Below are 22,681 nucleotides of genomic sequence, written 5' to 3'. Positions count from 1 at the left end.
CAGATGCTGCTCATTGCTTTCACCAGGCTGCTGAGCTGGATTTGTGGTCTTAAATTGACAGGCAGTTTGGCCCAAATCCCGAATTGCCCTGGAGGCTGAGGCCAGCTCCTCTCATGGCTAACCCAGCTGGCTGTGCAGCTGCCACTGCCTCCTGCATCTTCCCTCAGCAGGGCACAGAAGGACCCAGGCAAAACTATTCTTGATGAGGTACAAACGGCATCTTGCTGCTGAAGAAACCTCTCTATCAGAGCAAGGTTCAACACAGAGAGAATCAGAGAACCATCCAGGCTGGAAAAGACCTTCATGATCGCCCAGCCATCGATTAATGTTGGCACTACTGAGTGCCAACATTAAGATTTGTCCCTCCATGCCATGACCTCATGTCTCTCCAATACCTCCAGGGACAGGGACTCCACCACCTCCCTGGGCAGCCCATTAGGTGCCTGACAACCTAATGAAGAAATTTTAATGAAGAACCTCCATGAAGAAATTTTTCCTAATGCCCAGTCTAAACCTCCTCTGGCACAACTCAAGGCCATTTTCTCGCATTCTATCACTTGAGAAAAGGGACTGACGTCCCCCTTGCTGCAGCCTCCTTTGAGGTAGCTGCAGAGAACGAGGAGGCCTCCCCTCAGCCTCCTTCTCTCCAAACAGCCCCAGTTCCCTCAACATCTCCTCAGAACTCATTTTCCAGCCTTTTTACCAGCTTACTCACTCTTTTCTGCACATTCTCGATCAACTCCCTGTCCTTCCTGCAGTGAGGAGCCCCAGCTAATCACGGTGTTTGAGGGATGTGGGCCTAAGGTGTCTACAGCTGGCCCTAAGCACCTTCAGGGCGCTGGGCCCACGGGTGCCTCCATCACCACAGCATCGCAGAGGATTTGGCTGCCAAGAGAGCCAAAGGACCCTTTCTTTGCCTGGTCCTTGTTCTCAGCTTGCCCCATGGCCCACACAGCTCTGTTCCTACCCAGAGATTTATGAACCAGACCAGAAAGAGCAGCGACAGCCCTCATGGAGCAAGGGAGTTGGCGTCCAGCTTTGGCCTTCCTCCTTTCTGCTTCTCTTGTGAAAGACACTTCAGAAGTGGCAAATTTAAACTTGGTTCAAAGGCCAGGCCCTGCCTTTGCAGAGTTTAAATACAGCATTTAAGGCAAATATTCCACCAACTGTGTTCATACTGCGTAGTTTTATATAATTTTAAACACTGATGTAATTGGGGTTCTTGTGAACTCCTTCCTGCTGTTGTTTCCTCATCTTGAGCCTGTATTCAGACATGAGATTTCACTGAGTTAAATTTTTAAAAGGAAAAAAGGAATCAGGCTGAGACAACTCAGACATCGCTGTCAAACTTCTGTCTGCCTTACTTTCACATGAAAGAGATTTCTTAAGTTCCTCCTAAAAATATGCATCCATGCAGCACTACCTTGAAAGGGAGAGAAAGGCGGTAACGACAAGTGCTCCAGAAACCTCACAAAGACCATTTCACAGCAGCAAAAGCCGCAGTCGCTGAGAAGTGAAGTTTTACAGGGAGGAATACACGCTCCCTGATACAGGGAGTGACGAGACTGCAGCATCTTGAACTGCATAATGAGAAGAAAGAGGAGAAAAAGCTGCAAGGGAGACAGTATCTTTAGGAAGAGGTTTGGTCCTACTGTCTTGCCTAACAGGAACTGAGCAGACTTAAAGCCTCCAACTTTTATGCTTTCCCATTACAAAGAAGCCTGCGAGCCCACTGGCAAACCATCACATTTAGAGAAAGTTGCAGAAATCCTTATTTCCTTGTTATGCTCATACCAATGTTTTTTTCCCCACTTACCAAAAAAAAAAAAAAGCATTTATTTTAGCTCATTTAAAAAAAAAAAAAAAAAAAAAAAAAAAAAAAAAGCTTACGTATTCACAGGGACTGCATACAAAAAGGGACAAATACAGATATAAACAAAACAGCGAATTACCCATTATGGAAATTAATTTCAAGAGTCACAAGGCATATTATTCCTGGAAATTGCTTTTATTTAGCAATTATGTTAACACCGCAAGAAGGCAGCTGGCATTGAAAACAAACAGTTCAATTTAAAAATCAGGGAAGGGAATTAACTGAAATTTCAGGGCACTCACACCTGAATACACTCCACTACCTTGAATACTTAAGACTCCTCAGAGGTTTAGGTTTAGGCTTTTGTTGAGGAATAGAAGAAATGGGATAAAAGAGTAGGAGAAGCTTTTTTTTTTTTTTTTTTTTTTTTTTTTGAAGTTATTCATTTGTTTTCGCAAATCAAAGTCAAACCCTGACAACCAGCCAGCAGGTGAAGAAACTGAAGGAGTCGATGACAATACTGAGATAACAATTTTTTTTTTATTTATTTTTTTCCTGTAAAATGGCTTGTGCTTCCACAGGTACAACGGCAAAGAAATTAGTTCAGTCCATTTCACGTGGTGTATAAAAGACCAAGGTTACAAACATACCCAGCAGTTTAACAGCTGCTAACACTGTTCAAAGGTAAACATCAACTTCTCCATCGTTCGGGGCTCGCTGTGTGGATGAGGCCTTTCCTATGGTTGGGTCGAAGGAAGGAGGACCCTTCCAGGGGCTCTTCATCACGTATTTGATCCAAGAGGAAAACAATGCCCATCCCTTATCACCACGACAGAAACAGAAGGGACTTCAAGGTGACTTGAGACTGGTTTGCCCACCAGGAAAGCATAAATATGCCCTGGTCAAAGGAAATCCTGACAGCCACTGGTTTTGTCTGTAGCTTGGTTGTCCAAGCAGCTTGCTTTTGTTCTGCTGCCAATAAACAGAAGCCGACCAACACAGAGTAAAGCTGGATCTTTACTACTTGTCGAGGCTCGCTCTACAGTTCTTGCAATATCAAAGTGTTTGCTGCAGTCGGTGGGACTTGGTTTGTACGTTTTGACTTTTCATCCTAGAAACCCTTCGCCGCTCCCCATCCCCCAAATCAGCCCGACCTTCTAAGTTTTTCCTTGTAATTCACAAACTGTAGACTTGTGAAGAGTGCTTATAAAATAAGAATACTGAGAAAAATCTGAGAGACACTTGTAACTTCACTTTGTTTTCCTTGAACAGAAGCAAGCCTGAAGGTCTCTCTTAATATTTTCTTCCATGTTTTCTTTTCAAGCTCTATTTGTTTACCTGCAGCTACATGGAAGAGCTGAGAATGAGATGAACCAACAACTCACAAGAGACTGAAAACTGAGTAAATGAGGAGGAGGATCCTTGGCCAGAGCTCTCCACAGCAGCTGGGCTGTCCACATCTGCTCAGCTCGAACGCCTGACAGACTTCTGCTTCCTACCTCTTCACATCGACAGCTCTACATATCGATTCCACAGGAGCCGTCACTTCACACCCCATGCAGCAAGTCAGCAACAATCTTGGGCAAAACAGCATTTATCACCCACGACAGAACCACCCTTGACAAAGAAAGACAGGCACGGTCTGCCTCAAAAAAGAGTATTTGCAGCCTACCTTTAATCAAGAGCAGGAGTCAAGCCAGGTTGTTTTTTCTAGCCTATTAAAAATACATTTAAACCACTATCAGTAGTAATGATGGCCAGAACACTACCAACAGTTCTCTAACCCCATGAAAGTGTCGAGACTACAATCTTGGTGAAACACAACTGTCTTGGAGAAGCTTCCACTTCCAGAACAAATGGTCAGCAAAAAAAAAAAAGTGAGCAGCAAAGGTGAACAGCTCCTGCAACAGCACCAGAGGGAGTTACCACAGTTCTAGCCAGCAATTTACTTTGGGTGGTGTGTGGAGTAAAATAGTAAATTGTAGTCATAGACTGTTGAAGTTTTTCAGCAATTCAGGGGAGCCCCCACTCAGCACCTCTGCTCCCTGCTCCGGCTCTAGGCAGGACCCTTCAATTCCATGAATTGTCCTTAGAACCCAAGGAACATTTTGCTGGGAAGACCACCTGTGGTTCCAGCCTTTCCGATTCATCCTGGGGCTTCCCAACAAAAGTGAGTGCTTTTTAGAGCATGAGCCAGGTCTGAAAGCTCCTGGCATGGCTTTGCTTCAAGGCGATCTGTCCCTCGTGGAACCGGGCTGACAGTGACTCGCGTCTCTTTTGAGCCCCGTTCCCACCCTCAGGAAGAAAACCAATCCTTTAATTACTATGCCAGTACAGTACGACTACTGTACCCGAGGCACAAAGTGACCACACTTGGAAAAAAAAAAATCTTGATTAAAATGCAGTATCATGCTAACTCCTTTGTGCTATTTGGAACACGATTCAAATACGAACAACGCTTACCACTGAGCCGCTTATTGAGACTTCAGCACTCTACCAAGAAGCTGCCAGGAAAAAGGAAAGCATTACAGCTCCAGCATGCATGGATATGACAGGCTTTTTTTTTTTTTTTTTTAGGATAGAAAAATACTTTTAGCTGGACGTTATGCAGTCAAAGCTGTTTTTGAAGCATTTAAATAGAATCAGCAGTTAACAGGTGAAAAAAATCCACACAGAATACACGGCCAGCACTTGAAATGCTACACAAGGAATATCATCACACTGAAATCATGAAATCAACTTTCAAAACAAAGTTTGAGTGTGGTTCTCAAATCGAGTCACTCCAAACAGAATTGGTCTTATTTCTCTAGAAATTACTTTTTCCAGCTGAGTTACCAGATCAGTGAAGGTGTGTGGTTATTGAGACAAGGGAAGGAGAAATGGGATAAGCAGCCAAATGGTCATTTAGTCAGAGCAGCATACGTGGCACTAGTGTTTGAGAAAAATAATGCTACAGACTCTCCTGCCTTCCCAGTAAATCCAGCTCTGTGGGACTCACCCTGGATTTGAATACTGGTTAATGACAAAGTACCTGAATTCATGCAAAGGAACTGTGGAAATTTGTTCCCCAGATAAGAGGCAAGTTTTCCCTCCTACAGCGTTCGTTGTTCCACAGAATTGCTGACAAAAGAAAAAAAATCTTGCTTGAAACAGCCTTTCCAAAGGACACTTCCCTCAGATACAAACCATCAGCCTGTTGGATGCATGATGTTCCACATCATGCAAGCCACACAATGCAACTCAATGGTGTGCTGGCATTTCCAGTGAGCATTCCTCTAGCACCGTACATTCACTTTGCACAGGGTATAGCTCTACAAAGCCCCAAAGCAGCAATTAATCTGCAACAGCAAAGGAAGCAAGTAAAGCAGCTGGATAATGGAGATGCCTCAAAACCTGCACGTTTACACCCATTTACACTCAAAAGGAGACTACGCATGCATGTCCTGACCAGCTAAAGCTCAGTAAAACACAGCTGCCACCCCAGACCGGTGAAATTGTCATACAGGAAGCTCAAGACTCCTGACCCCGAGCAGTAACACACGGCTTGAGGCCTTAATTCAACAGTGAACGAATGTTTCCTGAAAGTGTGTTCATAGCATCTCTTGTAAGAACCAAAGTTAGGTATTTCAGAGTCCAGTAAGAACAAGGTGGAGGTGAGAGTGCCTCTCGCAGATGAGGTATATGCTAACCAGGAGTAATGCTGCAGTGTGCATGTGGAACCTGAGGAGCTGGAGCTGAATATAAACAGGGAAGAGGCACCTTCACAGTTACAACAGAAACCGTAAGAAGGAATTGAAGGCCCAAAGGCATTTCTTTCCCACCTGGCTGGGCTGCCATTCTCGATGAAGATTAGCCACAAGGTCGGCTTGTGGGAGTAAGGAGTCAGAGTACGGAATCACAAGAGGATCTCATTGAAAAGGCACTAGGAAGAAGCACATAGCTTTAGGTTAACGAGGTTCGTCCTATTTCCAATCACCGAGAGGGACAACGCTGTACAGTTGGGTTTTTAGAGAAAATGCTGCAGAACAAAACTGTTTCTTTAAAGCAGCAAAAGAATAAAGAAAAGTAAAGCTATTTTCAAATCATTAAAATGCTGAACATTTATACAGCAAAATTACACTAAAAACAGCAGCAGACAAAGTATATCCCATCACCATTGGCAAGGGACTTGTAAAATGTTTATAAGGTTAACTATAAAATAATTTTACAACCAAAATATGAACAGGCCAATTCAAGTATATATACAGAATATATTAAAATCATATAAATTATATATTTATACAAAGGGCACAAATATAGCAAAAAGCTATAGTTGACTAAACAGAACTGAGCTTGAATGGTCTATTTCATCTAGGTGTTATAATTTTCTCCCATTTTTTTTTTTAAACCTGGATAGATTGATACCTCAGATACCAAGAGTACAGAGAGCAAAAGAAAAGAAAAAAACACAAATCAAAGAGTTATCATTCTGTATGAAATGAAACTAACAGTGGGCGGGGTACATCTCATATGAAATTCTGATTTAATTATCTCCATAGTAAACATTTATCAGCTCCCTTAAAAAGTCAGGAATTTCAAGTGATCCACTTCAGATGCACCACCCTGATACATATATTTGATTACATTTGAATGCTGTTTGATTTGCAAACATTTGGAAAAAAAAATGGATACAAACACATCTCAATCTGCAAAAAAGGTGACAGATGGCAGCAAGTTGAAGAGTGAACAAAACACTCACTGGAACTAGATAGGATGCTCTCCTCACAGCATTTTGGTTACTAAGTGAGTTTAAATAATAACTTATTTTTAATTGTTTTTTTATTTCAAAACATAACAGCATATAACCACAATCCATTGAAGCACTAAACAGTCCCATCCGTGGGCTTCTATTCAAACATTTACTAAGTGCTTTCCTGAATTCAGGTTTACGTGGATAAGCTCTGCATAAACTGTACCTAAACCTTCCATCTTGCTGCAGCACTACCCCTTCATTAATGCAGTTTTTAAAGGGTCGCCACATCTCAATTAACCCAATGGTTCTGGGCATGCAAGGAGCAGTTAGGGCAAGCTAAGTTAAGCAGAAAAAAAAAAAAACAAAAAAAACAAGGCCAGACTACACATATACAGAACACCAGCTTACAAACCAGACCTATGGATGTAAAAAAAAACAGTAAAGCAGTTTCACCAGATGCAGGTTAAACAGGGAGGAAAAAGAAGAAAGAAAATCAGCCATATACCATACGCAGTGAACAGTGGATATCTATTACACTGAAAGGAAATCAATGCAAACAGGATTTCCTCAGTTTCAAGTAATCCTTGATGCCTTTTTGGCCAGCTGTGTTATACCATAATAGATATTTTAATAGCATTTATACTCTACAATTTAGGCAGCTAATTTTTCTCTTACATATCCAATTATCTCTAGTGAACATTCACCTAGGGTTGTCCACACATTCTGTATTAGCTCCTTGAGAAACTATTCAAGTTAAATTATATTGCAAATTAAAGACAGTTACATTCTGTATGTTCCTTCTAGATTTGAAAAATAGGTTTTAAAGGCTTGTCAAAGTTTAGAAGAAAAAACCTTTCCATTAAAAAATCTTAGCTTAAAAAAATCATTAAGACACCTTTTTCTGATCCAGGGTGCTAATAAAAAGATTACAAATATACTACAATTTGACCAAGAAGACTTCATGAATATGCTGCTTTTGAGCATGCAACACCACTGATATCTGTCGAGTTCCAGGTATCAATGCATCCCATTCCACCACAGTCCCTCACAATTTCCGTGTCAGCTCCCCATCCCCACCCTACCACCCTATTAATAACATTATAAAAAAAGGTAAAATCTAGAGTTAGTGGCAAAATCTTCACAGTAAATTGTTAAAGAAAACGTTATCGTGGTCATCGCAAAGTGATATCAGTCAATTGGACCCTGAAAAATTAGCTTGACGCAGTTGTGTTCCCCAGACAGTTGTGTTGCACAAAAAGGGCAGGCAGCATGAAATGCATGAGTACCATGAGGCAGTGGGATTTGAGACCAGTATTTTGCAGACTTCTCAGAGCACACGTGTCCACACGGGGTGAAAGCATGAGTCGGAGGACCAGCATCCACGTAAAAGCCTGCTTCACAACCGAGCCAGAGAGGCACGTAGGGGCCAACGGTTCTGCACATGGGACATTCCCGCTCGTTGGCTTCCGTGTCACTGCGATGTCCCCAGTTGTGATAGCCATGGACATGACCACAGCTGAGGTACGCCCAAGGTTGCTTCTCCTCTACCACATCTTTGCGGTTGATGCTGGGAAACGCCAACGTGTTTAACCCGACGGGACACTGCGGCCTGGCAGCGTTGATCTCCTGTCGCAGAGCCTCAATGTGTTTCTGAGTTGGAGTGTGAAACAGTCCGTCTGCTGTTCTCCACAGAAGGGTGGCTCCGCACAGGTCGATCAGGGAGCCGTCTTGGAGGACGTTGGTCTCATTTTCCACCTAGAGGTGGGACACAAAGATGATGGTCAGATCTCAGATACCACTTTTACAGACAGATCTATAAACGTGTCCTCTTTCTCAAATGGTTACTCTTCCTAGCATGCTAACTAATTTTGCCTGTTTTGTTCCCCATTTGTTCAAATTCATCTCATCTCTTTTCCAACATTTTGGTTTATAATAAGCACGGGTCTTTTATATGCTGTGCTTGTACACGAGGTACTAAATTTACAACTGTTACATGCTGTGGGAATACTAGCTATTATGCACAGTTTTCCTTCCTGTAATTCTTTGGGAAGGTGCGACATTACACTGAGTTCTTCATAAGACGACAGGACAAGGAGTAATATTTTTAAAACAAAAAAGGTTAGGTTTCGATTAGATACGAGGAAGAATTTCTTTACTATGATGGCAGTGATGAGGCTCTGGTGCAAGCTGCCCCAAGGAGCTGTGGCTGCCCCATCCTTGGCAGTGCCCAAGGCCAGGCTGGATGGGGCTGGGGGCAGCCTGGGCTAGGGCAGGGGTCTTGTGGTTAAGGTAAGTGACCACAGACTGAAGAGTCTGGCCATTCCTTAAGGGCTGTCTTAGCAGAGCACCCAACTAGTTCCCCTAAAATTCTCTGTTGATGTGTGTCGGAAGAGGGCTGCTCATGCAGCAGCAGATCTTTAGACCAAAACCAGCTACACCCAGGATAGACCAGCTGACTTCTCCTCAGATACTACTTTTTGGCTTGTGGCAAGCATAAAAGCATTTTGGAGAAGCACGAACTCCCCCAGCGTACCTCATCAGTGAAACAACTCTACCACAGATATATTATAGAAAAATGACAAATGCAATACCAGCTACGTGCACAGGTACTTTCACAGATATCATTACAACAGAGTGAATTACCAGCCAAATATCTCAAGCAATAAATTCTGCAGCCAGAGCCACACAGCCTCAGCTTCTGAACAATTAGCCCCCCACCCCCAAACTAGTTAGCTCTTTATTCAGTGAGGTATTCCATGCAAATACAGCCCCAACGTGCACTGCCTAAAGGTTTCCTTCATCTGAAAAAGAAAAAAAAAAAACAACAAAAAAACACAAAAAGCAGGTACGTGTGATACATTTTCAAGGGATTATGCTAGAGACATACTGCACTTCAGTGAAATATTCCCTAGTTTATTTTAATGTTGAGAACACAGGCAAACTGTGCCGTTGCTCCCAGTTATATAGTGATGAATTTGTACTAAGTGAAATTTAAAAAGACAGACCTACCGGCCAGGTTTATACATTGAAAATGAATAGAAAATACCACTAAGGCAAAATAAATAACCTGGACATTAAATGGGTCACATTAAGTCATCATGTCAGCCTAGGAATTGCATGAATGACAACTGCTTTGGCATTTACATTCTAATCCAGTTTAAATTCACAGATTAACCACGGATCATCCTTGCACAAAACACCTAGACAGTACAATGCAGACTACAGATAAAAGGTCACCACCATAAAGTACTACCAGCAGAGAAAAAAACTCAGCAATTGAAGTAGAGAATCCTTGATTTGATGCACTTCTCGTATAATTCCTTCACAGACAGAAAAGAAAAAAGCTCTCATATGCAACGTGTTCGATTCATTATACGGGGTGCATTTGGTTTTATGAACCCAATCAACGAATACTGATCACATCAATACCAGTGTGCCATGTAATTTTATTTAAATGAGAATCTGAGTCATCTTGGATGCAGGAAAAGGAATTTATTTGTTTTCATATTGCCTTCTTTTAGTAGCACTAATAAGGTGTTTTGCTAACCACGTACAAAGGGCACAACTGCAACATCATCTGTCCCAGTCCCTGAGGCAACGTTTGCCTCCCACCATTATAATGGCAAAACAATTTATGTGCTGCAGGCTGTCTACTGAAAGCAGAACAAAATATTCAAACTCCATTTTCCTTACCCCCTTAAAGCAATCAGTTTTCACCAACGCAAGTGGCAGAACTGGAAAGTCAGTTCAGTGCAAGCATGTAGGATAACTCTTAACACCACCAAGCTAAGGGGAACTCAAGGTTGCAGCACAAAAATAACTTTGGTCATGAAGAGAGGGATAAAAAAAATCCCTCTCCAGCACTACTCTGTCAGTGTTTAAAGTCTAGCAGCTGGATGATGAAGGTACAAAAAAGAAGGGGCATCTTTGTTTGTTGTGAAGGCTCTCAAAATCTCCTATCTCACCTCAAATCCTAAAAAATAGCAGAGGGTGCAAAGCACGAAGGATCTTCCAGGTCTGCAGTCAGGACAATACTTCAGTCTAGGCAGAGACAGGACTTCTGGCGAAGCTTGTCTGAGTGGGAATATGATAGTCTGTGTATTTCACTGAATTACTTCTGCATGTTGGTGTTTGGTTGTGTTTTTTTTTTTTTTTTTCCTTCCCCTCAAGGGCAGGTAAAAAAAAAAAAAAAAAAAAAAAAAAGGAAGAACAAAGATAGCATTTTTCCTTCCTAGGCTCTGCAGATCTTGGGAAGGGGAAAGAACAAGAGTGCTGTGCTCCTGTCTTCTATGGGGAAGTGGGCACATCCCTTCCCAGGAACATCTATCCAGTTACGTGTAGCACAGGTCTCTGCAGATGAAACTTTTCATTGTTGGTAAAGACAAAGCCATCCCGCTCCATAGGGTAACACAGGAACACACTAGGCAGGGTTTCTTTGATCTTCTGAGTAGCAGGTAAATCAAACAGAAGCTGCGCTACTCAAAGTTGTTTTGCATGCAAGCATACTATTAAGATTTTATGCGCACAGGGAGATGCCTTTTGCAGTACTAACTTACAGATCTTCCCATGTCCCAAAAGGCCATTTATTTATTTATTTATTTATTTATTTATTTAAGACGTGGGGATTCAAGAGCAAAGTTTGTTTAGCTTTTACACTACGCTATTTCAGTTGGAAAAGGGACACAAGCAGAAAACTAGAGAGCATTCTGTATAAGCAGAAACAGAACAGCAACAAGAATGTACTGTAGCATATGCATATTTCATTGATTTCAGAGCCCTCGCTCTGTTTTAATTACCAGATGCTTTCAACTTACCAGTTTCCCCCGTTGTTGAGCAGATCTGGTTTCCCGCAGAGTGTACACGTCACCACAGACCGAGATCTCCCTCCAAACTCCAGGTTTAGACTCCTCAGTAAACCCTCCTTTTGGATGCATGACCAGCACCCCATTCGTTGTTAATCCATCCATGTGGCCATCAGGATTTTTCCATTTCGCTGCTTTTTCCTGCATGTGACAACCACACCAGGAAAGAAAGTTTGTCTAAAAGTTTAGAGACTGAACTTTCCTTAAGTTTTGCTAGTTGTGTCTAAAATGCTACATTTCCTCACCAGCCAGCAGCTCACAGATCTGCAGAACAAGTATTTTTAAGACAACCTTCACAGTCAGAGTAGCAACATCTTTTGCTCATGCATCTCCAGTCACGATCTTGAATATTATTTCCAACTCAGTTCAGGAACTCTGCACATCAGGTGATACTTGGGGCCCGAACCTCAACCTGACCTTGAGGTCTACTCCAAGGTCAGTAGTATAAATACCTCTGACCACTGTGAAGGAACACCACTGCAACACGTGCACTGGTTTCCATACTGTGGCCAGTATGTTCCTTGGTCTTTTGGTCAGCACCAAAAACTACAACAGCAGCTGACTCGCAAAGAATATGAAGAATTTAAGAGACAAACCTAAAGAAAAACCTTTTAACAAAGGCTACTGAAGTAGAACTTCATTAGTAATTATCACCAAGAGTCCATGCTGGTAATAAATCTGGCACATAAAACTGCAGCTTCTGCTTAACACCGTGGCTGGTACGCCGCAGTAATAAAAAACTAATGATAGGATAAGTCATTGACTCGTACAAGAGAATCTGGGGGCTTGAACATAAAGGAATGAAAATGGAGTTTGTTCACACATAGCATAAGCAGTAGCAGTACTTACACCAAGAAATATATTTTTGGAAGAGTCAAATCCAGCTGCAAAAATCCTTGCTGTATATGGCGGGCTCCTGTCACATACAATCCTGCACGCGAAACGGGATATGGTGCTTTGTGTAATCTGAGTTTCATCATTATTTTGACTTCCAGAAATAGTATCTGTTACTACAAAGTCTATAGGGCTTTCTGTTGACCTCCCAACCTGCAAAAAAAAAGTAAAGACGTTGGTATAATTTGAAAGAGCTGTAGAAGTATCAAACATTAAGGGTCAAGTTATATCAGAGATTTTGTCAAGTTAAGGTTGATGCCATTAAGAATCTACTGGCTACTGAATTTTTGGATGGCAAAATTCAACTAGGGACTAGTCCTTATTCTTCACATTTGTCCTAGCTATGAATACGCCACTGGCTCCACAAGACAAGTGTTCACTTGCTACAACTGATGCACATGCCTGGCCAATTTTTTCAATTAAGAAAAAATTAGCTTGAAAATGGTAAGTTTTGCTCACAAGTCTAGTTTCAAGTCAGTTTGCCATGAAAATCAAGGACTTTTAACTCAAAACTTGGTTATTTTCATACATCATAACAAAAAGCTACCCACCTTCATGTTTTCAGAATTTGTAGTTCTAGAACAGAAGAAATTTCAGGTAAAACCCCACAATAGGATTAAGCTTATTCCTAATCATGCATATGCACGAATAAAAAAAAAGTTAAAAAAAACAAACAACAACATTCTTGTCTACTGATCCGCAGTGTTTTATTTCTTCTGAAAAAAGGTGTTTTTACTATTTGCTCGTTTCTTTTTAAATTTTGCCACCTGTGAATTTTAATTCTAAAAAACTGGAAGCATCTTGGCATCTGGAACAGAAAATTTTGTTACAAAATAGACAGTGGGATTCAACTGCCAACCAAACACAATGAGACTGCGTCAGTACTTCTACGAGTAAATTAGCATTGCACCAAGTTTGAGCAAAATTGGGAAAGTAGAGCTGAGGAACAAAGCATGAAAAAGTTATTTTATTTATTTTTTCCAGACAACTTGTTTTTAAACAGAAAACTCAGAATTAAGCCTATTCTTTACATGGAACTACTTATCAAGAATCCACATTCATATGAAATGTGATCATGCTTAGTGAAGAGGACATCAACCCCCCCCCAAGCAGTTGCACTCAGCTTAGCGCTCCTTGCTCCTCAAAGCCCCTCACATGTGGTTCCATCATGAACAGCAACAACTCTGCATACTAAATTCATTACGCCTGTTTAAAACAGTGAAGAAAAATTATTCAGGAGTTGAGAAGAGTGATATTTTTAATACTTAAGCCTTGCCACAACTGAACTGATAGCAACAGTACAGGGATCTTTCCCGTCCTGCTATACTTGCAGTTCCACTTTTCAGTTACTCTTAAGCACGTGCTGAAATTCATGACACATTCAGTTCTTTCCTCTGTGTCACAGTTCTTGAAGTAGAAAATGTGATGAGCTTGCCACAGAAATACCACAGAAATACCAAACCAGGTCTAATCAAGAAGTATGCGCTTCAATTTTTCACAGAAAGTGACTACCAGAATACCCAAGGGACAGAGTTTAGAAACTACTTCATACAGGACATTTCTGATTTGTGCAACTTAACAAGTTCAAGCTAAAAGTTATAAAGCTTTATTCTTCTTCCTCTTACAATATTACCACCACCAGGCTCCTATATCCCACCCAATGCAGATCCTGCTAAGAGTAAGCACTGACCAGCAGCTTACTTGTAATCTTGGACTCTTAACCTGCATGCAAGCTCTCTTAAAGGGTAAATAATGAACATGAAGTCATTCTGTTCATAACAAGTTTCTGCCTGTTGCAATCTATCAAAGAGATCACTCTCAAAGCTTTTTAGATGCAATTAGGGAAAATAAGACAGGTTCTTCTCTAAAGGATGACAAAGTATGCATGTGTTCCCCAGTAACTCATGTCATAGTCTATGAAATCTGATTATATTCAGATATTAATATTAAAGTCTATAAAGAAATCTTTGTGTTTTTAAAAATCTGAGATTACAAGTAAATTTTGAGCAACAAAATCATTTAAATCTCATTTGTGTCAGATGTACGTCTATACAGCCCCAAATATTTGAAATATTTGTGTTTGTCTTTTGAAAGAGCCTTCCAGATGATCAGTCCATGTAGCGTGCTACACTTCAGCAGTTTTCCATGCTTCCTATCAACTCAGAATTTTGGATTTTAATATCATGAGAAGAAAGCCTTCAGAAACAAATGACAAATTTGATCAGCATTTACCAACTAGAAAAACAATTTTATCTCATCTGATGTTGCAGGCAGAGCACCATCACTCCACACCTTCCACTATTCAAAGCTACTCATTATAGACTACGTTATATTTGGTAGTTTTCTTCCATTTTCCTCTATTGCATAGGAGGCTTTTCTTTTAAGGAATTTTTAGGCTCTATTTCAGGGCTCTTCTTCTGAATTCTGCCATACTCCATATTATTTCACTCAGCAACTTCCAACAACACACTACGAATCTTCCAACTGATGCCTCAGACAGCTTCTGTTGTCTACACCACAGGTTATTGTCAAGAGCTGTAAAAGCCAGGCAGTCAATCAATTTGCTAGCGTCTACCATCAGTCAAAGAAATGCTATTAAACCCCCCCCCCACTCCTGAGACAAGGCAAAACCAGACAACCTGCCAGCAGATAACGTAACTGCTGTAGATTTTTAACCTCAACAGAACTTCACTTTGATAGGGGGAAGCAGAGCATGCATTTTCTGCAGGGCTGTTTCTTTTTTTTTTTTTTTTTTTTTAAAAAAAAAAAGAAAAACACAAATCCAATATTCATATGCAATATAGCTGCTCCTGTATATATTGGTAGTTATTTAGGGTACTGGCTACACACACTGTGGGTCCTTTTAGTAGCACTAACAGGTATAATCCATTCTTGTCCAAACAAGCCACGAAGGAGCAGTTTCTACTTCACCTTAATGCCTCACGAACAGAATGGTAACTGGACTATGAAGCAAAATGGTGTGGGTTGCTTTTTTTTTTTTTTTTGGCAATATGCTGATTACAAAAGGAACAACTTGCCTTTGGGAGACAGCAGATGAAACATTCGCACATCCTTCTTGTCAAATGAGCAAACTTTACGTGGATGTCACTAACACAAAGCTCCACAGTAGTGTTTGTGCTCAGAATTCACTACAGAATTGCATAAAGGAAACCAGTTGTGAACTGGTAGGTTACATGCACAAAGACACGTTAATTTTCATTTCATTACAGAAGGTATCAAGAAAATGGATGGTCTGACAGCCTGGACACTGCTCTTCAATGCCTTCTGATTTTTTCACTGCCCCTTGTACAGTCTCTCCACATTTTCCATATGTGCCTCACTTCTGCTAATATCTATTCCTGTTTCTTCTTGGTTAGAAGCTTGGAGAGCATAACGTGAGAAACTAATTCTGCGTTTATAGTCTTCAAAGTTTTCCTGCTTGTTCCTGAAGAGCTGCAGAATACAGGTCACCAACACTTCTCACGTTTTCCTTCAGAGAAAGGACTGACTACAGGCTCTCAAAGTGGAAGAAGGAAAGAGGTGAGAGGTTCTGTGAACTGAATCTCCCTCGCTTTAAAGAGAAATCAGCTCTAACTGAATGGATTCAATCTTCACAGGTTAGAAGTCGTGCCCTGGCTACGGAGAGAAAGAAAGCAAGAACTCTTCCCTCTGTTTTCCCTCTTTCAGGTCCCACTGCCAGCGTTATTCACAACCCCCCAGTACATTCCTCAGTACAGTTACCTCAGTGAGGCTGTGCAGTGCTTTTGCCCCATTTTCAGAGGGGGAAAGCTGAGATAAAAGCTAAGAAATCTGCCCAAAACCAGAGGCTGAGGATAGTTCTATGGTCTTGGCATTATCGTTCCCTTATCAGCTTCCACGTCCTTACCAGGGTTCTATAAAAGCCAGGAAAACACCTTTGATAAGAAATCGGCAAGCTCCAAGGACTGCCTATGCAAGCAATGGTCGATCAGCAGTAAGGTTTTATCCTGTGGACCCCTAGAGACAACCTGGAATTTGCCACCAGGTACTAAATGGCAGCACAAGACAGTCCTCAAACAACTTTTCAGCCTGCCCACAATCCAATTCTTGAGAATAACTAAGGCCTAGTGGCTCACCTAAATAACAGAAGCCTCTTCAGGCTGCTGTCTGAGAATGGCTTCAGCAGCAAAACATTGCCACAGTCTATCAGACTAGTCCTTTTCCCATTTTCACAGCCATCAGGCCTTCTAGGCTGAGGCCTGCAGCACGTTGAAGACAGCTACAGACAGAGGAAACATCGACCAGGACACAGTGCTCAAGGGGAAGTTGAGATGGAGTCACAGCACGATACATCAAGGTGGCTGAAACGACAAATTTTTAACAATAAAGCAGCCATAACCCTGACACGTTAGCCATTTGAGGGGTCACCAGAAGGACTGAGATGCCCTACAAACAACACTCAGCTCCAAAAGTTTTATCGAGATGGGCTAGTCTGGCCTGTTACAAGCCAAACCAGGCATCAACTACAGGTGCATGACAGATAATGGCCTGAGAAGTGCATGAGTAAAGGGGATAAAAGGAGAGCTTTTGTGACATTTCAACAGGCATCCCAGAGCTGATCTGGGCTTAAAAAGCATTAGGAAGATGTGTGCTCTGGTGCCAGCCACCCCAGTGCAGATGAAGCTGGCTCAGTGCATACTCTGAGATCTCCTGCTCTGAGTATCAGGATCCTGAAGGGCACCAGAGGAAGACACGTTAGCCAGGCTATTCTACACTTCACCAGATGATTCCTCTGAGCCAAAAATCTTGGTATAGGTCCAAAGTATCCTTGATTAGCACCCGTAACCTACTGCCTTCAACAAGACACCCCAAGGGCAGTCTGTGCAGCACTGCTTTATAATGTGCTGCATCTCCGCACTTCATGCTGCTAGATTTCACTAGTGACAGCTAATCCCCCCAGCTCATTATTCGACATCCCTCCAGCACACAAAGCTGTAACTACCACTACATTATTATACAATCAAGAGTCGTCAATAAAATACAACCAGAAAACGCAGCTGTTCTGCAACTCCTCTTTATTCATGTTGGTGTATAAAAGCAGCAGAAAAATTCTAGCTATCAAGAATGGCATTTCAAATTACCGACATACAGAAGAAGTTTCACTGGAGCTACTCAAAGCACAAAAAACACCTTGCAAAAAGAAAACAAATATCAGATAGTAACCCAAAAGGATGGGTTGCGCTTTTTCACCAGTCAAAAGTCTATTTCAGTTCATTTGTGAAATCATTTTCTAATGATCCATTCATGCAGCAGCACATGAACTAAACTGTTTCTTCTCAATCTCTATTTGGACCTAATCATGCCTAAATCACATTAGGAAAGTTACACAGAGAAAAGAACAGAAGCCACATTAAGTAAGAACCTTTTCATCTTGACAGAGTCATTTCCCCTTCTGTCAACACCACTCAACTGCTGACCCTTCTGAATGTGAAAGACTCAACAAGGAGGGATAACAATTCATGATAAGATACCCTAATTACAGAGGTCACTGACAAGACAGACCTGATTAGTCTAGAGTGGAAAAGGTTGTGTATGTCTGTTTTCCCCCCAAGCTTCAAGTCTAACTTTCTACTGTATTTCTGAAGTCTTTTATTAGGTATAAAAGCATTACACAATAAAATAGCTTAGGTTACCACAATGCTAGATGATGCAGAGAAACAGAAACACATATACGTTGGATATAAGATAACTTAGAGAAACCCAGCACAGTCCCCTACACTATTTTATACACTTGCATACCCTTCAGGAACAGTTTTATTACCCTATCACCAGCTTGCCTCCTTCAATGCAAAGCTCCCACATGCCCCTTCCTCCCTTTGCTTTCACTTTCCCTCTTTCCTATCCCATGTTCTACTCCTTATCTGCTTCCTTTTTACTGCAGTTACTCAATTAACTGGGAGCTGGGGTGGGGAGTAGGTGGAAAGGTGCATTCCTGTGCTTATTCATTAATTCAAACTACTCATTTTTTCTAATACTTCTTATACAATTGTGACACCGTCCTTGTAGAAAAAGCAAAGAGCAGTGAAAGCAGTAAGGGTACTGATAGTGCTGGTTTGAGAACAGACAATTTAAAATTTCAAAGGGCTCTCATATTAGGCAGCTGGGTTTGGTCATGAAAACTCCACAGAACAGACAAAATACCTGGAAGAACATAATCCAGAACTGTGGTTTCACATGTTGCTTTTTAAAAAAAAGGAACTGGTCTTACCTGAAACATGTCTGTGTCTTTATCATGAGTATATTCCACCACAACTGTCTGGTTTCTGGATAAAGTGTAAGAGATACTGTGCTGACCTTTACAGCTGATAGCCTGTTGAACAAAAAACATCTATTATAGTTTCCACATAAATATTAGCATCAAATTTATTTTACTTTATAAGCACCTTTGACTACGTTCGTAACAGTGTATTAAAAGGCTTGGTAAATAAATACAGTAGGACTTTTTGTTCTGTTTTTAATAGAAAATCCCAAGCCGCACTTGTTTGCTTCTAGTTCTGAAGTACCTGGTACCTACCGTTTTCATAGTTTCAACTCCAAAACTCAGGAATTTCTGAGGTTTTACCTCAGAAATTATACTAAGTTCCTAAACCTCAGGGAAATTTGTAACCCCGTTGAAGACTAGATCTCATGGTTCTTTCATTGTGTTTTCTTTTTATAATAAGTGAGCAATACAGCTGATTTCCATTTAAATGTGCCAGGATTTCAGACGTAAGGATGTCATTACAGTTCAGCAGATTTCTAGTTACACCAAATAGTGGCTGTTTTATAACAATTGTAATGAAGAACGTGCACTTTCAACTTGTTTTTCCTCACTCACTGAATAGTATTTCTTACTGTCTGCCAAAGGAAACTGATCTCTACAGATATGAATACAGCAAAGACATGAATGTAGCTACAGATACGAGTGTGGCAAATACTAAATAGTATTTCGGTATTTAAAACAAGACAAGAGGACAGCTCCTGTTATTCTGCTTTATTTGGTTAAGTCTGGGTTCTTTACTTGTTAAGCCTTCCTAGGTTTACATCTCTAGGTTGTCTTTTTCAGAAGAAATAATTGTACCAGTCCAGGAACTGGTTCAAGAACAGAACAGACATCACTCCCACAAAGGAGCACCCACGGCTCTGAAAGAAACGATAATAACCCTTTTTCAAAGGACAAGGGCACAGTTGTCGCAGCAGAGAGGTAAGAAAGGGTGGGACTGGATGATCTTTTCAGAACCTCTGAGACGCACACAAAATCTCTGTGGCGCTAGTGATTGTCTCTCAAGCTTAAAGACTAATACTTACTTTAAACGATTATGCAGTGTCAGTGTAATTGCACGAGATGTACGATGTAAATGCACTGATAAAAGCTTCAGGACAGAGTGGAACATGCCAAGAAACTAAGTCTATTGGCTAACAAGGAAATAAATGCAAATATAAAGTCCATATAACAGCACACAATTAGGAAAGGTAATGACTGTTACTTCCCAGAAAACACTTGCAGACACTTAAGTACTGATTTAATAGGTAAATTAAAGCTTTCTCCACTTTTCTGTTGAAAGGGGTCATTACCTACAAGAGGTTCTCTCTCAATAGCTTCATTCCTTCATGTTGCTCTTCATCTACAACAATCACAGCTCACAGCTAGGGATGGGAGCATCATAGAATAATTAAGGTTGGAAAAGACTTTCAAGATGATCTGGTCCAACCAACACCCTACTACCGATGCCACCCACTAAAACATGTCCAGAAGTATCTGGTCCAACTAAGCAACTAAGAATGTTCTACTCAGCTGTCATCTCACAGAAGTCTAAGCGATCCTAATGCTACAGATAACTGTTAAACAGATCATTAAAAACTTTTTCTCAGTGTGAGAGGTATTAAAAATATCTACATGCATACTGAAAGCCTAGTCAGGATGAGCAAATATATTGATGAAATATTGAAAAAACAATGACAATTTTTTTTTTTTTTTTTGTAAACTGAGTAGTTGCAGCAACAGATTAGAGACAGCTTTTACAATGTGCCTCTTGCTGAAAGCTCTTCGCAGCTTCAGCACCTGCTAAAGATTTAGGCTTAGGTGATAATACCCCAAGGCAAAGCATTGGGTGAGATGACCTCTCCTAGTTCCCTCCAGTACTTTTGTCTGCAAGCAAGCTTTTAACACCTAGGAGGTGATGTGTTTTCAAGCCATGCAGTCTAGTTTCCGTGATTTTATTTCAACAGTCAAAATGATCACCAAAAAACGTGAGGTTAGCAGGAGCTATCTGTTAGAGTACCTCACGGATCATGAATCATAAGTTTCTCATTTTGAATGGACAGGCTGTTTTGTAGTAACCATCACGCTGATGTGCAGTATGCTGCAAAAACAAACACCTGTAGATGTGATGCAAATGAAGTCACTGCTGCTTTGTGGCCTGCCAAAACACCGAATTGGAGGACTGAACCACGTAACAAGAGCTTTTCCTCTTTGCATGCTTGACAGCTAACAATGGGATCTCGAGCCCCAAGCAGCTTTCAGGTGCCTCAAGAATAAGAAATACTAAAAGTGATAAGAGACCCTTATAACAGGCATTTTAATTATGACCTGGTAATGATCAACTCATACGTTATAGGAAACCATTTCAAATATCAGAAAGCAGTAGCTTTCAGACAAAACTTTTGTTTGTTTCCAAAAAAATACACAAACCTAGGTGGCAGCTGAGTGCATAGTGGAGGACAGGCCCATCGGCATCCTGCTCACCTGATGGTCCTGACTTAAACTCCAGCCAGTCCATACAGCACTGGCCACCAGCAGCCAGGTAAAATTCCAGGCACGGATGTGTGCCCCAAGCTCCTGCTCTTGTCAGATGATACTGGATCAAACAGAAACCTTGGTCAGACCCAGAACCGCAGTTTTAAGGTCTGATTGGAAAAAAAAAAATGAAAGAAAAAAAAAAAACACAAAACAAGTGGGAAGGTAAGAACTACCAGACATACATTTAATAAGGTCATGTCCTCATCTACAGAACTTAGGGCTTAGATATGCTAATAATTCCCACTAGGATGGCCATGGTCAATATCTACTCTGAAAAACGAAGGTAGGGCATGACCTGTACTTTCTTTTCCCTCCCATCTTTTCTTCCTTGTTTTAAGGAGGCTGAGTTTAAACTCAGTCGTTTCCAGCGAGAAAGGCCACGTTTTGTTTCCTGGAATTGTATAACCGTTTTTCAAAGTCTAAGAATATTACAAGAAATGTTTTTACTTATATCCTTGCAGTCTACTCAGCACCAACAGTTGCTCCAATTCAAAACACATTTTGCTGTTATTTTAATTGCTTATCTCAAAGCAATTGACCACTTCCAACTAAAAAAAAGAAGTAACTATTTCAGGAACTACACAAAAACCACAAACTGGCACAGTGAACTATGACAAGTGTAGGGCAAATACCTTAATAAAACCGTATTGTAGGTGAAATGGAGCCGTAGGCAAAGTCATGAAGGATTTTGACAGCTTGAGGAGCTACAGAACCACAGCACTGCAAGTCCCAAAAAAGCCTGCAGATGATTGCCCCAACCCCCTTGTAATTCTCTTTGGTTTCTATCACCCAAACTAGAGAGGTTTCTTTTTCACTGCTTTTAGCATTCAGATTTCCAGACTTACTCCTGCCAGTAGGATTTATTTTATTTTCATTTTTTACTCACCAAGTCTTTGGGGCTGTCCCTAATTGCATTGCTTTGGTAAATTCTGGAAAGTCCTGACTCTCACAAGATGCACGATAGCATCACAAGTTCTAGCAGATGACTTCAGAGATTCAGGCTGGACACCACCACCTCCACCTTCCAGGCAGAACTAACCCACAGAAGAACAAAAACCAGGCACAAACATTACCTTGACCTCCCCACCTCCTGCTCGTGGCCACCAAGACCCACCACAGCAACAGTGCATGTTTTCAAAGCTTGCAAAAAAGGCCACCAAGCTTTTGAGACTGCAGGCCAACAGCACTTGAATTTCAGAGCAGCTCTCACATCTTTCAGGTTCTTACAAGTTTAGCAAAAATCAGTAACTGAGCACAGGGGAAAACAAAACAAAACAAAACAACAACTGAACGAGTTCCCAAAAGAAACAACTGCTGGAAAAAAAATACTTTGCTAAGGTATATATTGCTAAGGTATATAGCCCGAGCTCGCCAAAGAAATCAGAAACACGTGGCTTCAGACTGGCCATAGCATGCGCTGCCTCCTGTCCAGCAGGAATGCTGTTGGGAAGATGCAGGGTAGATTAATTCAGCTGCCCACACAGCAATTTGTTTGATACGGTTAGCTGTCTCCGGCTGCTGAATTCAAGTAATCCCTCTGGAGGAAACAGAGAGGGGGCTAA

At 41.2% G+C, this 22,681-nt stretch overlaps 1 protein-coding gene across 1 annotated transcript in view; it reads right to left on the bottom strand.

Annotated features, from left to right (window-relative positions):
• Nucleotides 1-2,050: 2,050 nt before the first annotated feature.
• PELI2 (pellino E3 ubiquitin protein ligase family member 2) overlaps nucleotides 2,051-22,681 on the bottom strand; it is a 75,614-nt gene continuing 54,983 nt past the window's right edge. The window contains exons 3-6 of the mRNA XM_082760843.1: nucleotides 18,549-18,650; nucleotides 12,257-12,454; nucleotides 11,360-11,548; nucleotides 2,051-8,300 (exon numbers count right to left, since the gene is read on the bottom strand). Of these exons, the coding sequence (XP_082616969.1) occupies nucleotides 7,734-8,300; nucleotides 11,360-11,548; nucleotides 12,257-12,454; nucleotides 18,549-18,650 (1,056 nt within the window). The 3' untranslated portion in view covers nucleotides 2,051-7,733. The remainder of the gene's footprint in view (nucleotides 8,301-11,359; nucleotides 11,549-12,256; nucleotides 12,455-18,548; nucleotides 18,651-22,681) is intronic.

Source organism: Aythya marila (genome assembly GCF_965140915.1).
Source record: "Aythya marila genome assembly, chromosome: 5".
NCBI lineage: Eukaryota > Metazoa > Chordata > Aves > Anseriformes > Anatidae > Aythya > Aythya marila.
Note: the sequence above shows the minus strand (reverse complement) of the source record. Positions and strands in the feature narration are given on the sequence as shown.